The 15,533-nt window shown below is 35.3% G+C and overlaps 1 protein-coding gene across 1 annotated transcript in view; it reads right to left on the reverse strand.

Moving 5' to 3' along the window:
- SLC49A4 (solute carrier family 49 member 4) overlaps positions 1–15,533 on the reverse strand; it is a 74,145-nt gene that overhangs the window by 20,243 nt on the left and 38,369 nt on the right. The window contains exons 5-6 of the mRNA XM_026665458.2: positions 9,064–9,172; positions 6,573–6,640 (exon numbers count right to left, since the gene is read on the reverse strand). Coding sequence (XP_026521243.1) covers positions 6,573–6,640; positions 9,064–9,172 — 177 coding nt within the window. The remainder of the gene's footprint in view (positions 1–6,572; positions 6,641–9,063; positions 9,173–15,533) is intronic.

Raw genomic sequence — 15,533 nt, forward strand, 5'->3', positions numbered from 1 at the left:
AGTTCAAGCCATGTTCCCCAGCAATCTTTCTAGTGCAAAGGTAGCCCAGATCAACCATCATTGTTCAGATTCTGTCTTCCAAATAGATCTGAACCCTCCTTCATCACACCCTTAAAGCATAAAAGTGACTCAGGCTTCATTTATCAAACATTTATTAAGTCCCTTGTTCATATAGCTGCAGAAAGTGGCTAGACTCACAAAGTTAACATTTTCTGAACTGAAAAGGGACAGCCTTCTGACTTTGTGCCACTTGGAAGACACAGGATCTTTGCGTTTGGGAGCTGAAGGACAGAAGACAATTTATCAGCTTGCATTAATTTACCAGCTTGCATTACAATGAATTGTTTGTATTGATTTTTATAGACAATTTTTATAAGCCTCTTAGTGTCCTATGAGCAAGTCATACACACTGAATGATATGTAAGCCAAGTGAATCTCTCAGACATATCTGCTGTTGTAGGGGAAGGGGAAGAGGACAGTACCCGATTTAAAGTTTCTGAATGAAAAGTAGTATATAAATTAAATAAACTACCTGGAAATAAATAAAGACTATATTGACCCCAAACCACCTAGCTATAGGCCATTCTGGTTGAAAATTCTGGGAATTAAGGTCCCAGCTTTCAAGCACAGCTTTTATGTGTAAAGTCAATGTCTTTTTGTTAACATTACGCACAGAGAAATACTTCCTTAATTATTAGACAACAACTGGCACTAATAATTGCCATTTCAGACCATGTCTTGCATTCCAACTGAGGCTAATAATATGCCCTAAGAAACAGCATTCTGCTTTTTTCTATCTAGCAACTAACATTCAGAAAAATTGGTCTAGTTCTAATTTATTCTCCACTCACACACTTTATCACGTCTGCTGTTCGTTTCTTTTCCTCCTTTTTTTCTTTCCAACAAATTGCAATGTAGCCCTTGACCTTGAGCTTCCACTGAGAAAGCAGTTCAATTCCTACTACAAGACACCATGGAGCATATTGCTGTCACCCTTTTAATTTGGACCAGTATTTCATGAACTAAAAATGTCACTTTGTATGCATCATTTAGTTCACAGTTTAATTAAATCTTTAAACCCCTCTCCTTATTGCTATAGATATCACCCTATGTTGCAAAGTTATTGCATTTTGACTTTGCTGTAGTTTAATGCTGAAGGAAATGTTGAGCTATGAAGGACAAAACTTGAAAAATAACTCTGGCCATTATGAAATATGACAAGAAAAATGCTATTTGTGTGTGTGTGTGTGTGAGAGAGAGAATCAGGTTGATTTGCAATGCTATGCAATTTAAGTTAAAAAAAAGTTTTTCTTTCCTTCCCCAACCCAAATTAGCTTCGTTCTATAGTGAATAAGAAAAGCATACAATACCTACCAGCCACTAAAATATCTATGGCTCTTCAATCATAAAAATCCCATATAAATTATCTCAAATTTCTGGTCTGAAGTCAGGAGAGTGGCATAAATCTCATGTGGAGGAAGGCGCTATATACCACTGGTAACAAAATAATGAAATTTGAGAGCTCATTTTCCAACTCTGCTTTCCTTTGACAGGCATAATTTTGTACCACAGGCACAAACGTTTCTATTAGATGCAGAGATTGCTTCACATCCAAATGATAGCTTCGGCACCATCCAACTGGAAAGAGGTTTAAATGTAGTGTCCTTTATAGATTGCATTTAGCCAGTAAATAATACTCACCAGGTGAGTGAAATTATATTGCAATTTATTGCAATGGGTGGTGGAAGGATTGGGATTGAATTATAGTGTAGGATGGAATAAATCTCCACTAGAGTTGTAAGAGGAAATTCCAGAGCTACTAAGCAAATTAGCAACTCTTGGAACAAAGCAAAACAAAGTCTCCACGCTTATAGATTATTAGAAGATATACCAAGCTGCCTTCAAGTCACAAGATCATCACAGAAATCCATGAGCCTGTCGGACCTGACAAAAATCATTATCTAATTTTCCTAATTACAACTTTCAGCAGATGATAGTCAGCAAAGACACTGATTTAATTTTATACAGAGAAACTGCTGAATAGGTCTAAGGAATGGGAGTCATTCATCAAAAGAAATAAATTGCTACTCTTTTTGCATTCAAAATTCTGTGCTTGAAGGTTTTGTAATTTTTCAGTCAGAAAGAGGTATTTGGCAAGAGGCTGTTAGCTTTTTATTAAAAGCACAAAAAGTTTGAAGTGCTGGAGTCAACAAAAATGTACTCATTGCTACGGAATCTGAAACCACTTGTTAGCAGATAAAAAGACATTAACAGATATTCTGCTACTAAAACTGAGCTACAAGTTTGAGTAATTAGTTTCTCTCAAAAGGTCAAAATTTACATAAAACTCCTTTGGCAAACCTTGAGAGGAGTCATCATAAAGCTAAAAAAGAATGGCCACCCATTACAATACACCAGCAAAAGAACGAACTATCCTTTGTATAAAAGATCCCATCACGTGGTAGAAGAAAAATCAATGTGATACAAGGCTTTGCTGACTTAAAGCAATAAGAGGCTCCACATATTTATAGTTGTAATTCTATGTCCTTGTTTCATTTCCTCGAGAGTGTTTTATCAAAAAGCTCTGTTCTCCAACAACCAGATATCTTATTTAGCAAAATCTAAATAAGCAATTCTATTTTTAGATATTTATTTGTCCAAGTATAGCACTGCAACCTTAACAATGAAAAAAGTAATTTTCTAAAATAAGATAAATGATTTTTTTAAAAAAAGTATAGCATCCAATTCTATTAGTCATATCCAACAGCCAACTATATTAGTTGTATTTTGATAGAAGAACCATCCAATGCCTTCAATAATATGGATTATCTTGACCCCACAATTTAAAGATATCTGCAAGTTGTTAAACCATAATCAGAAGCTTTAAAATTCCAGTTGTCATTGTATGTGAAGGAGGAAAAGCATGAGGGATTGAGAATCAGTGTACTGTACCCTCAATCCTTCTTATCCACTGGGGATACATCTTGAAACTCCCCCGCAAAAACAGAAACCACTGATACCAAAGCATTTAAGTGATTATAATCTGTACAGAAATGGAAATCTTCAAATATTTACCTATCATTTTGTCAGAAATATCTTATTCCATCAAAGAAGAAACTGCAGCTACAACTATTCCTAGCAATCTTATCTCTCCTTTCCTGATTAATTCTTTTTACTGTATATGAACACCTACATACAGACAAGTACTGTTGGAGTAAGGCCCCTTTAAAAAGAAAACCAATAGGATATGGCAACTATGCAGTTTTTCTGCACATCTGTAGAGTTTACACTTTACCACCAAATCTGACATAAACATGATGTCAGATTTGGTGGTAACGTGTAAGCTCCACAGATGTGCAGAAAAACACATCTATTTAGATATAATGCATTTTGATTATAGATTAGTAATCTTACTAAAGTAAACTAAGATTAGCTACTCCCAACCAACCTTAAACATAATTTTTTTTAAAAAAAATCCTATGTTGCAATTATTGCTATATAGCACCAGGAGTGAACATGATAATACTTTTAATTTTAATATAAGCAAATGCATTTAAACAGATTTTAAAAACCATGTTGAAAGCAATCAGTTTTCAAGCGAAGTGTGCAATTCTTCACGGCTAATTTATTCAAGGCTTCAGACCACCAGAGGCCGCAACTGAAACAAGCAGTGCCTCTTTTTCTAAAGTGCCATTGTTATTCCTTCAAGCCCAAAGGAAAGATATAAAGGAATTCAGAACTCAGTCTAGCCATCCATCAGCAGGACAACTCTTCGGGAAAAAACAACCCAATGGTACCAAATTTGGTGAGGCTGGAAAAAACTAGACACACACAAAAATACACACACACACACACACACACAAGACTGAGACTGAAAATCAGTCATATTCTGTCTAGGATTGAGGAGAAAAACAATCCAGAATAAAGTCCTTTCCAGATATCTTAAGTGAGATAGTTGCTTGGGAAGATCTCTGACTATTGCTGACTCCTCCATGCAATGTTCCTCTCCCTTCCTCTTCCTAGTCTCTGACACAGAGCAGTGCATAAGGACTCACCCTGTGTATCAGAAGGCACACATATACAGAAACACACAGAAGTATTCTACAAGGGAAAGTAAAATCTCTCCTCCACCTCTTCTCTCGCACGTCTCACGCACAAACTTTTTAGTTTGCTACATAAAAGGTGTTTCCTATGGCCAGTGCTGATAAGAGGCCTGGAAAGCATTCTAGAAACCATGATCTGCACAATTTTCATAACTTGTTTTCTTTAACATGAAGGAGCTAAGATGGTGAAGAGGCGTATAAATCTTTCTTTAACTTCTCATTTTCAGTCTTAAAGTTCTTTCTTTCAACAAACTCTTCTCTTTCTTATATACAAAAGACACCAAAGAATGGACAAATAGCTCTTGAAACTGATGTGAACTTTCAGAAGGCTTTGGAAATTAGGCACATGATGACATGAAATTATAAGGTTGTATGAGTTTTTCATACCAAAGATCTTAAAGGAGTTTTGTTGAGATAGGAAATAGGAAAGAGATAGGAAAAAAACTCCTTGATAAAGAATAATTATGCAGTATAACAAGAATTGTACCGTAGAAAATATTAACCATATGATATAATGAGGCACTTTAAAATTATGCCACTGTAAACAATATCACAGCCATCAAATCAAATCAATTCATTTGAATCAAATCAATTCATTGGAATCACGTGTTTACACGTAATTTATTTATAGCATTCCTGTTTCATGTTCCAATACAAAATAATGTGCAAGTGACTTAAACCATAAATTAAAACAATAACAATAAATACTAAGTCATTGTTTTGAAAGCTTATCTGGAGAAAAAAATCTGATCCAAGTTTGATGAAAAAGGATGAAGAAGAAAGAATCAGAAAGAAACAAAGGTGTAAGGCACTGACTAGTTATTCAAAGCACAGGAAAATGAAATGTTTAAAAAGATATTTATTTGATTTATTCTGCCTTTATTTTTTTGTCAACTCAAGTCATCATATACCTACCATACCCAATGCTATCACTTATTTTTATTTTTATTTAGTTTAGTTTTGATGCTTAAACAGTAGGCCTTTCTAAAGATAGTTCCTGGGTAGACTTCTGAAAATAACCTCAAAAGAAAGGCACATACAAAAAACTACAAAGAGCTTAAAATTAGTTCTGTGTTATCAGATATGCAACAAATATATCCTGCTAGAAAATGCTGATCTGGAAAATTTCACAGCTCGGTAAGTTATATTATATTCAGTTCTAACACAATGAATGTAAACTAGGGATGTTTTTTTTTGTGTGGCCATGAATAAAGGGGAAGCTGAGGCTATAAAATGGGAAGGACCACATTAACTAGTATAGGCAGGGCTTGCTGTTTTCAAGTTAAAATGGAGAAAATAAAAAAAAAAAATTATAAAACAATTTCCAAAACCACACCCCCCCAAAAAAAAAAAAAAAAAAAAAAAAAAAAAACCCCCCCCCCCTTATAATTAAAAAAAAAAAAAAAAAAAAAAAAAAAAAAGAAACAAAAAAAAAAAAAAAAAAAAAAAAAAAAAAAAAAAAAAAAAAAAAAAAAAAAATTACCCCACCCCCCCCCTCGGAAAAAAAAAAAAAAAAAAACCCCCATTAAAAAAAACCAACCCTTAATATCTGAACTACAATCAATAGTTTCCAAATAAAATAAGATCCACAACATACATTTAAATCATGGTTTAAAGCTGTCTTATGATCATAGCCAGCTTGGAATAATTACTTATAGTTTCTGATTTGGAAGAAAAGAGAAGGTATGGTTACATTAACATTTCTAGCTAGTTTACTCTTGTGAAATGCAGGAAAAAGTTTCATGTGGGCATATACATTTTATGGATATGTGATTTATTCAGCCATGAATTTCATCATTTAATCATAATCATATACATTAATTCCTTTTTGCATAAAAGTTCATTAAGCTGAACAATTTATATGACTAATATAATTTGGGAATACAATGATAGTAACAAGTCATTATAACATCCTCTACTTCTAAACATCTTTTGTATTAAGCGTTTTGATGTGATATTCAGAAGTTCACAACTCACACCTAGCCAATGGCTTACATTAATAGAAATACAACAAGACTTTCACAAGATGTTTAAATAATTCACTGTAACATTCAAACCAGCCCCATAATATCCAATTCCCCCCCACCCAAAGAATCAATCACAGCTGTAATGGAAGAGATGAAAGCAAACACGAGCAAAATACCCATTGTTTCTTCATTACTTCATATAAGTATTCTCCCACCTTCGGATGCAGTGGAAAGAGAGTGGTTAAATACAATAATACACCCTGCATAGTTTGATGATTGAACGAATGGGATTTTCAGCATTCAGAGACATTTTTTAAAAAAAGATAAACCAGGCAAATTACTACTCTAGATAGAAGATGAACATATTTGTAACCTATAGAAAATGATTTGTTCTTTTTACAATTGTCATGGAAGAGAGGAAATGATTTCAGGGGGTATTATTTTAGTATAACTAAAACACAATTTCGCTAAAGAAAAATAAAAGAAAAAAAGTAAAGCTTACCTTGCTAGTGCTATGCCAACAACACAGCCGCCTACAATGGACCAAAATCCAATCCAACCTGCATCCACCTGGAAAAAAAAAACCAAGATAAAGAAATATAATGTTGTTTCTAGCAGCACAGAAGGTAATTGGTTGATATTTGCTATTTGTATATAATTATTTTGGAGTACAGCTCGGAAAGTAAATTTCTGTTTGGCTATTGATTGATTTATTATCAATTAATTTGCCTAATCTCTTTCTAAACCATCTAAAGAAGCAGACACTTTCTTGAGACCCTCAAGTCTGGTTTCTCAAAACCCTCTTGAGAAAGCAAATACAAGACAGCATATTCAGTGTATGAGATATATTTTAGGTTGAGTTCAATCTGACAGAGGCATCCACAAGGGGAAGGAGGAATCTGTCCCTTTCATATGTGCATTGTGACATTGCATGCACATACAAAAGGGGCAACACTTACATTTCAAGAATCTGACACTGTTTTCATCAATTTGACAGAAGCATCAGATCCTGCAGACACCTCTAGATCTACTCCCAATCAATTTCAATATTAAGCATTAGGAATATGATCTGTTGATATTTTTTTAAAATCTTTCTGCCACTTTTCTCCTATAATTTTCTAAAAATAATGTATAGTTCAATTGATATCATTTTTCCTCTTTATGATATACAGCTGTTTATTTTTCATACCCTGAAAATACTACTATTTGCTTCAGCCTGAGACAAAGCACAAACACAGCAATATTGAAGCAATTCATGGTGATTTCTACCTCAATTCCGTTTGACGGAAATCTGTACCTCACTCTGTTCTTGATTAAAACTCCTCTAATATGAATTTGAGGAGGTTCTTGAATTCAAAAGGTCCAGTGTTGACATGGCAGCTCCAGTGGTAGGATTCAACATTTTCTTACTACCGGTACTGTGGGCGTGGCTTATTTGGTGGGTGTGGCTTGGTGGTCATGTGACTGGGTGGGTGTGGCCAATTCAATGTCACTCACATCAAGGGGTGCCTCACCTGGCCCTTCTCCTCCCAGCCATTCCTTGTCACCTAGCCTCAACTTATCTATAGTTCTGTAAAAATGTTGTTCACCTTTTTTTGACTTTATTATCTTCATACTCTAGATGTACTTTCATGGATCACTGAAAGGAGGAAATGGCTCACATGCTTTACCCGAGAGTGTGATAGGCAACAGGCTTTTAAGGGGCTGCCACAAAGAAAGGGGGACAATGCATTTCCCAAAGAAGCAGAATGCAAACAAGCAGCAATGGATGGAAACTGAACAGAAGAAGCAACCTAAAACTAAGGAGAAACTTCCTGACAGTGAGAACAATTAACCAGTGGAACTGCCTGTCTCCAAAAGTTCTGGGTGCTCAATCACTGAAAGTTTTTAAAAGACTGGACAGCCATTTCTCCATGCCTTTCTTCCTTTCTCCGGGGGAGAAAGAGGACGTGGGGAACGGAAAACTAGGAGAGCAATCGGGGCAAGTGAGCGACCAGGCGACTGAGTCGGGGGCATGGCCAGCCAGGGGTCACCACCGGTTCAGCGACTCATGCCAAATAACCGCTACCAGTTTGCCTGAATAGGTGCGAACCGGTTGAATAGTACCTCTGGGCAGCTCTCAGAAACTTCTGGCATTTGCCAAATATCTTGATGGGAAGGCATAGTATCAGAATAGGCAGAGCTGTCCTTAAATAAGAGTTACCTTACAATTAGAACTTCTTCTGACATCCCAATTACAGTTTTACGGATGAGTGTGAGAAACATGGAAGAGAAACATGGACCTGCTTTTGCTCATTAACCTACTAGAAAGACTGAGATTAGGTAGGGCAAGAATGGGTCTTATTAAAACTGAGCTCACAGAAGACCTCTGGGAGCTTTTTGAACTTTGTCACTGGTCTGATCAAGCAACTACTAAGGTCAGAAACAATAATTGAGGATGAAAAGAAAATGATCAACCATGACAGAGTTAGACTAGGTCTTAGATAAAGTTTGAAAAGCAATTAGATCCTATTCATTGAAAGGGGATAGGAAAGCATTCAGCTGGGACTTTGAAGGGGATATAATCTTCTTTTACGCACATTTCTCAAGGAACTTAAAATAAATAGGCAGTTGTATGCAAGAGTAGCTTATGAAAAATTCTTGAGTAAACTTTATGTGGAATTCCTCTAAGGAAACAAACTATAAAGGTACTCTAATAATTTTTTTCCCCTTCATGCTAGTGGGAAAGCTTTGGTTTTTTAAATTCACACTTGTGAACTAGCAATGAAATTTGAAATTACTATCTCTCTCCTCAAGGCCAACAAATTCAGGTTCAGGCTTTCCCCAAAGTTGACTTTTCAGACCCTGAGGCAGCTCAATCAAGTTCAATTTCTACAATGCCACTTTTAACTTCACAGAATGTCAGCCATTCTGCTTGTTATTTTAATTTTAAATCACAAAACCAATCTTTTGTCAGCAAACCATAAAACACACACACACACATGTGCACCTACTTGGCTTATGTGAGCTGGAGTTAATATCCAATCAAGAACACCAGACCATCCTGAGAAAACCCCCAATGGTATTGCATAGGCCAGAGCAATCATCAAAAACCGGGGATTGCTAGAAAGTAAAATATATATATATAAGCAGGTTTGTCAACAGTAACAGATCGAATTTCATTGCAATACTTTCCTCCTCCAATTAATCCTCAAGGACACAACAGGCACTAAATTGGACAGCAAAAAGTTACAGTTGATGAAATTTTGCTTAATTTACTTGGAGTTATGACGCAGCAATCGTATTTAAATGATGTTCTTTTTCTAGCAACACTGTATATATATAGATTTTATATATATAGAGAGAGAGATCTATATATATATATAGATTTTCCTGGAGGCTACATGTGGATAGTACAGCATTCTAACAGGCAATTTAGTCTAAATTATCTTTGGCTCACTTCAGGAACATGACTGTGTACAATTAAAGCATATCTACTGAGGCAAAACCAATTAATACAATATTTTGATGTTTTACTTAATGTTGCTGTTGTCAGGCTCTCATTTTCAGTTATTGTATTTGAAAAAGATCAACCACATTTCAGAGATATGATTTGTAAAATATGTTTCTCCTTCATACTTTGAGTTCAGCTTCTGTTCTGTTTCATGGTCAAGAGAATTTACATTGGCTTTTTACTGAACTATCTGAACACTACCACATGTAGAAACAACGAGAACCAGTCCAGAGCCAGTAACTAATAAAAGCTTTGCAGTCAAACATTTTTTCAGTTTCATTTACTGTTTATATGACATACATATTCCAGTTCTTTGAATATGCATCAGTCTGAACAACAAATGAAGAATATACTCCTGCCTGCTGCTCCATTTGTATTCCCTCTCCCAGTGGTACTTCCTTGCAATCACTCATGAAATGTAGGTAGTCCTCAACTTAGGACCACAACTGAGCCCAAAATTTATATTGTTAAATGAGACATCTTTGAAGTGAATTTCATTTTACCACCTTTCTTGCCACAGTTATAAGTAAGTCACTGCAGTTGTTAAGTTAGCAACACAGTTGTTAAGTGAATCTGGCTTCTGCATTGATTTTGCTTGTTAGAAGGTCACAAAAGGTGATCACATGACTCTGGGACATTGCACCTGTCATAAATATGAGCCCGTTGTCAAGCATCTGAATATTGATCACATGACCACTGGGTTGCTACAATGGTCATAAGTGTGAAAAATGGTTGTAGGTTACTTTTTCAGTGCTGTTGTAACTGTGAATGGTTATTAAACAAACTATTGTTAAGTCATGGACTATCTGTATGGACTGCAATATAGTTGGGCTATAGTATCAGACAGCATTTTGCTCTTTTTCACTTCACCTTCCTGTATTGTTTGTTTGTGTCAGAAGCATCACAATTAAATAAGGCATGCTACACAACATAAAATACAAAATGCAAGATTAAAAAATGTACAAGTTAAACAGATCTTGCCCAGAAACTAGGAACATGAATTGTGTCGTGTCACACTGCCATGAGGCCCTTGAGTGTGCACTGGAGGACAATCCAGAAGCACAAGCACCCCTCCTATAGATTCATAGCTTGTAAGGACACTGTTGGGAGGGGGGTTGTCCTAAAGGGCAAACTGGTTGAATATCCAAGCTTAGGTTCCAGGTAATTATCCATGTGTATATCTGTGGCCTTTCAGGAAGAGTAAAGATACACTATATCACACTTATTAAGTGCCTGAGAAAGGTATCCACACAGAGGGAACAAATTTATAAAGAGGCTGCACAGAGATAAACTATGCTTCCCCTCTAGTAATCTGGTCTCAACATGTGATTTTAATAGTTGCACAAAATTGCCCAATGCTCTATTGTTCCCTCTATTTGGATATGGTGCAAAATCTGACAATCAGCATTTTATATGAGACTCTCATAAACAATAGCAATAGCTCTTTGACTTATATACCACTTTATAGTGCTTTGCAGCCCTCTCTAAGTGGTTTACAGAGCATATTGCTCCCAACAATCTGTGTCCTCATTTTATCCACCTCGGAAGGATGGAAGGCTGAGTCAACCTTGAGCCTAGTTAGATTCAAACTGCCAAATTGCAGGCAGACTGCAGTCAGCAGAAGTAGCCTGCAGTACTGCATTCTAACCACTGCGCTACCACAGCTCTTAAGTCACAAATTTCATCCATTTGATATATAAACTGAGCCAACATTCATCATGCCACAAGGAAATGAATGTGAAATATATATATATAATATTCTAGGGTAGATATATCCCTACATTCAATTTCTATGGCTGCTCATCTCAACAAATGATTTCAAATCAGTTTCTGATGTTCTGTTAGAAAATGGTTTATATGTGGTCACGATCATATTGTGGAAACCAGCAGGGTTTTTTCTCCTTCACCTTTACTTGACACTTGAAAATGAGCAGTTTGTTGCACAGTCAGTCCTGGCTTTGTCTTTACTGTTCCAGCTGAGCTCTTCTACCTCCTTATCTAATGATATAGTAAATTTGATTTCCATCTGGCAATATGCATGTATACAGACGCTGTTCAGTTATTGGAAAACCATGTTAGCAATGAAAAGATAATTGGACTGGTAGAAATTTATATTGATAAGTTGTTTTTCTGCCTCATTTTGATTTCCTAGGCCAAACAGTCCAAATATATTTTTTTGTCTTCCATGTTCTGTATATTTCAAATTGAACTTGATCATATAAAACTTGACAAATTTTTCTTCTTCTACATCAGTGGTTGGAGCATAATGAAGTCTACTGACTGCACTTTACCCAAATATTGTATTTGTTACATCCTTCTTATGGAAGAAGTGCCACACCTTTGTTTTTCATGTCCCCGAATAGTAAACAGTATAATTTTCTGACTGAAAATGTCCATTTCCAAACCATTTCAATTCATTCTTGTCCAATATGTTAACATGTAGTTGTTTCATTTTTATCTTTCACTGTGTTGAGCTTTTCCATGTTCTTATATTCCATGTTCCTACTATAACTGTTATTACAAGCTCAGATTTTCTTTTCCTGTCCAACAGCATCAGCAACTAGTTATCCTAAGTCTTTAACATAGCACATTATAAACATTTAATGCTCAAAAGGATCCTTAGCTATTTATTGATAGCATATTAAGTGCTCTCCCTATCATCCAGAATTTTATCATCAATCACTTTATCCTACCTATCCTTGTGGTTTTCTTGATCAAATATAGGAGTGGTTTACCGGTCTTCTATGCAGTATGAAATTATTGTCTTGGTCATTCTTACTATAGTGATCATCCTCCACTGACATGTTCTTATATGGTTGCTGCCCAACAAAGGTGCTTGTTTGCTTTAGCTAGACAACTGGGATGAACTTCATCTCTTGGTTGACTCTGTTGGGAAAATATACCCCTGGTGTAGAATCCAGCATTCTTTGCTCATTCCTCCCAGGAACACCCCATTACAATTAATGAGAAAGTGCAGAAGAACTTGAGGAGGGAATGTAGAGATTGTGTGTCAGTTCTACAAAACTATATCTAAATACTTCATACAACATAGCTCAGTCAAAACTAGATCAACCTCCAACCAGTGTTTATCACTCACTGGATGAATTAAATATACTGCCAAATCCTGAAAAGGTAGAATACCTAAATTCTAGTATATATACACTGAGGTCTACTACTTTGTCCAAATTGCTTTGTATATATGGGATAAACTACAAAGTGATAAAATGAATTAAGAAAACAGAGTATAGGAGTGAACTAGAGAAACCAGAGTTTTTATCATCTATTCACTAGTACAGTAGTAGATACAATACAAAAAGAACTTGAAAACCTCCAGTGATGAAGCACCTACAACCTCTGGAGACAGTGATTAATTGTTCTGTCAGGAAAATTCCCCTTATTTCTAGGTTGAACAACTTGGTTGAACAATTTTATTTACATTGTTTTCTTCTATGGAAGAAGAAACAGAAAAAGTACATTTTTGGTAGGTAACTTCCATTATTCATCCATCAGCAAAGATATAACTGTTTCTTAAACATTCAACAAAATAAGTTTCAAGAAAAAAAATGCACTGAATTAGATACCAATAATTTAGATGTGTCTTAAGTAGCAAATTATCTGTAAAAATGTCCTTTACTAAAATTTCATTAACCTATTGAAATGAATAATGGCTCTGACCTACAAAACACATATGAGAAAGAAACATAGCTTCATTTAAGTGAGGCATTTTCACACAAACTTTTTAAAGGGACACTGTTATATTTATAGCATACTCAAAACAGATGATCTGATGCAAGATAGTACTATTTCATATTTATAAAAAATGCTAACTAAAGTAACGTGCTGAAATAGCAAACAAGATGCCCCCAAAAATCACTCAGAGGGATGCAAAATTTTCTTCTAATAACAATTCACCTTCAATGCTCACTAAAGGGAAGCTGGGGAAATTCTTTCATCAACCTCATTCTATCAAATAAACATTGGCTAACAGAAAAGCCCCAAAGAATCAGCTTTTGTGTAACATGAAAGAAGGAAAAAGCGCTGCTATCTGCTTAGAATGGTATAAATATTGCTTAACTGCTTACATTTGAAAACTGCAGGACAAGATAAAGCTTTAGCCTATATATTCATTCAGTGTTTAAGAGTTTGCTCTTTATTGTAGATACAATAATATCATTCAGTGGGTATCAACACTGAATGCATAAAGAAGTTTTGGCAAGTTCATGTTTCCTAACCAGTTGTTTCGCAGTTTATATGTTGCCAACGGAAATAATTTTCTTAAATTCAAAACTACATAATATGTGAATGATGAATGTAAATTTTTTCTTATAATAGAAGAATACCTGATATACTGAATCCAGTTATAAGCAATGTTGAACTTGGAAGAACAAAAGGTTCAGGTTTCAGAGCAGAAATTAATGCAATGTCTAGAAACAAAAATATCCCCATGCATGCAACCAAAAATATGGATCTAGTATGTATATGACACTTTTGTCCTAATAAAAAAGGAACAACTAGAGAAGACACATGAAACTATCCACAACACCTTCAAAGAAATAAAATTCATTAAACAACATATTCTCATCAGCAGAGGAAATGACCAGCAAATCAAAAATACAGTTCTACCATCACACTAACAAAATGCTCCACTGCTAAAGTAACAACTCAACACAAGAGAAGCTATGTAGCAACAGTATTTAAATGAGCACAAACACACTGCACAGCTCAGAAAACTAGAGAAAAGGAAAGAAACTGCCTATAAATTTTTCAACAAAATAGATACCCATGCAACTTTATCAAAAAGTGCCTGACCACTCAACCCACTACTACAGCACAACCAACACAAGCTATGAAAACAACAAAATTCCATATGTCAAAAATATATCAGAAATAACCAACAGATTATTATAATCACATATCATCACCGTAGCACACAAATTAACCAAATCTCTCCAAAAATCTTGGGTAAATGAAAAAAACCCAAGAATAAAAAACAGGAGACATCAAAATATACTATGCAAGGACTGTTTTCCTCCCAAATTTTTTCAATTTTTTTTTTCAAACCTTTGTCAACATGTGTACAATGAGATTGGTGCAGCCCCCAACACAAATACATCTCAGTAACTCATAGTGAAAGAAAATCCCTAACCCAGTAATCATACTAACAAACACACAATCCTCTATACATATATGTGCATAACATTACATTATATTATATTGCACCAATGTGAACACGTTGCACCATCCCTGCAAGTCTACATAGTTATACATAGTAATACTACATAGTTATTATGTTATGTTGCATTCAGTAACAGTCACTATGTAGAATAGACAGGCAGAAGACCAGCAGAGCACATCTATAAATATCAACTAGGAGTCAGAAGACATGATAAAACTCCCTAATTACACAATACATGGACAGACTTAACCATGTTTCAGTTGAGACTGATGATCATAGATCATAAATCAGCAATCAACAGACACACAGGGATAAACCACATTTTCACACTAGTCAAGAGACAAAAAAGCTAAAAGGAAATGAAAAGAGAACACCTCCTCTGCAGCAATCAACATTCAGATAAGCCAGACATAAGAAGCAGTAAAGAAGACCCTAATCAAAGAACTACGAACTCAGACACACAATCAAGAAATAGCTTAATCAACAAACTATCAAGGAAATCCCCTCCTGACTGACAGGGCAATAGCGCTTTGATTTATATAGCACTTAGACTTCATAATGCTTTACATCCTTCTGTAAGCAGTTTATAGAGTCAGCATACTGCACCCAACAATCTGAGTTCTCATTTTACCAATCTTGGAAGGATGGAAGGCTGAGTCAACCTTGTACAAGTCAAAATTACACTCCTGGCAGTGAGTAGAGTTAGTCTGCAATACTGCATTCTAACCACTATATAAGCAAGCTATATAAAGAGAGCAAATCCTATTCCCTTCTAGAACTGAAAATCTTATGTA

Source organism: Notechis scutatus, chromosome 1 (assembly GCF_049901735.1).
Source record: "Notechis scutatus isolate UNSWTSFEM ecotype Mainland chromosome 1, rNotScu1.2, whole genome shotgun sequence".
In the NCBI taxonomy this organism is placed as follows: domain Eukaryota; kingdom Metazoa; phylum Chordata; class Lepidosauria; order Squamata; family Elapidae; genus Notechis; species Notechis scutatus.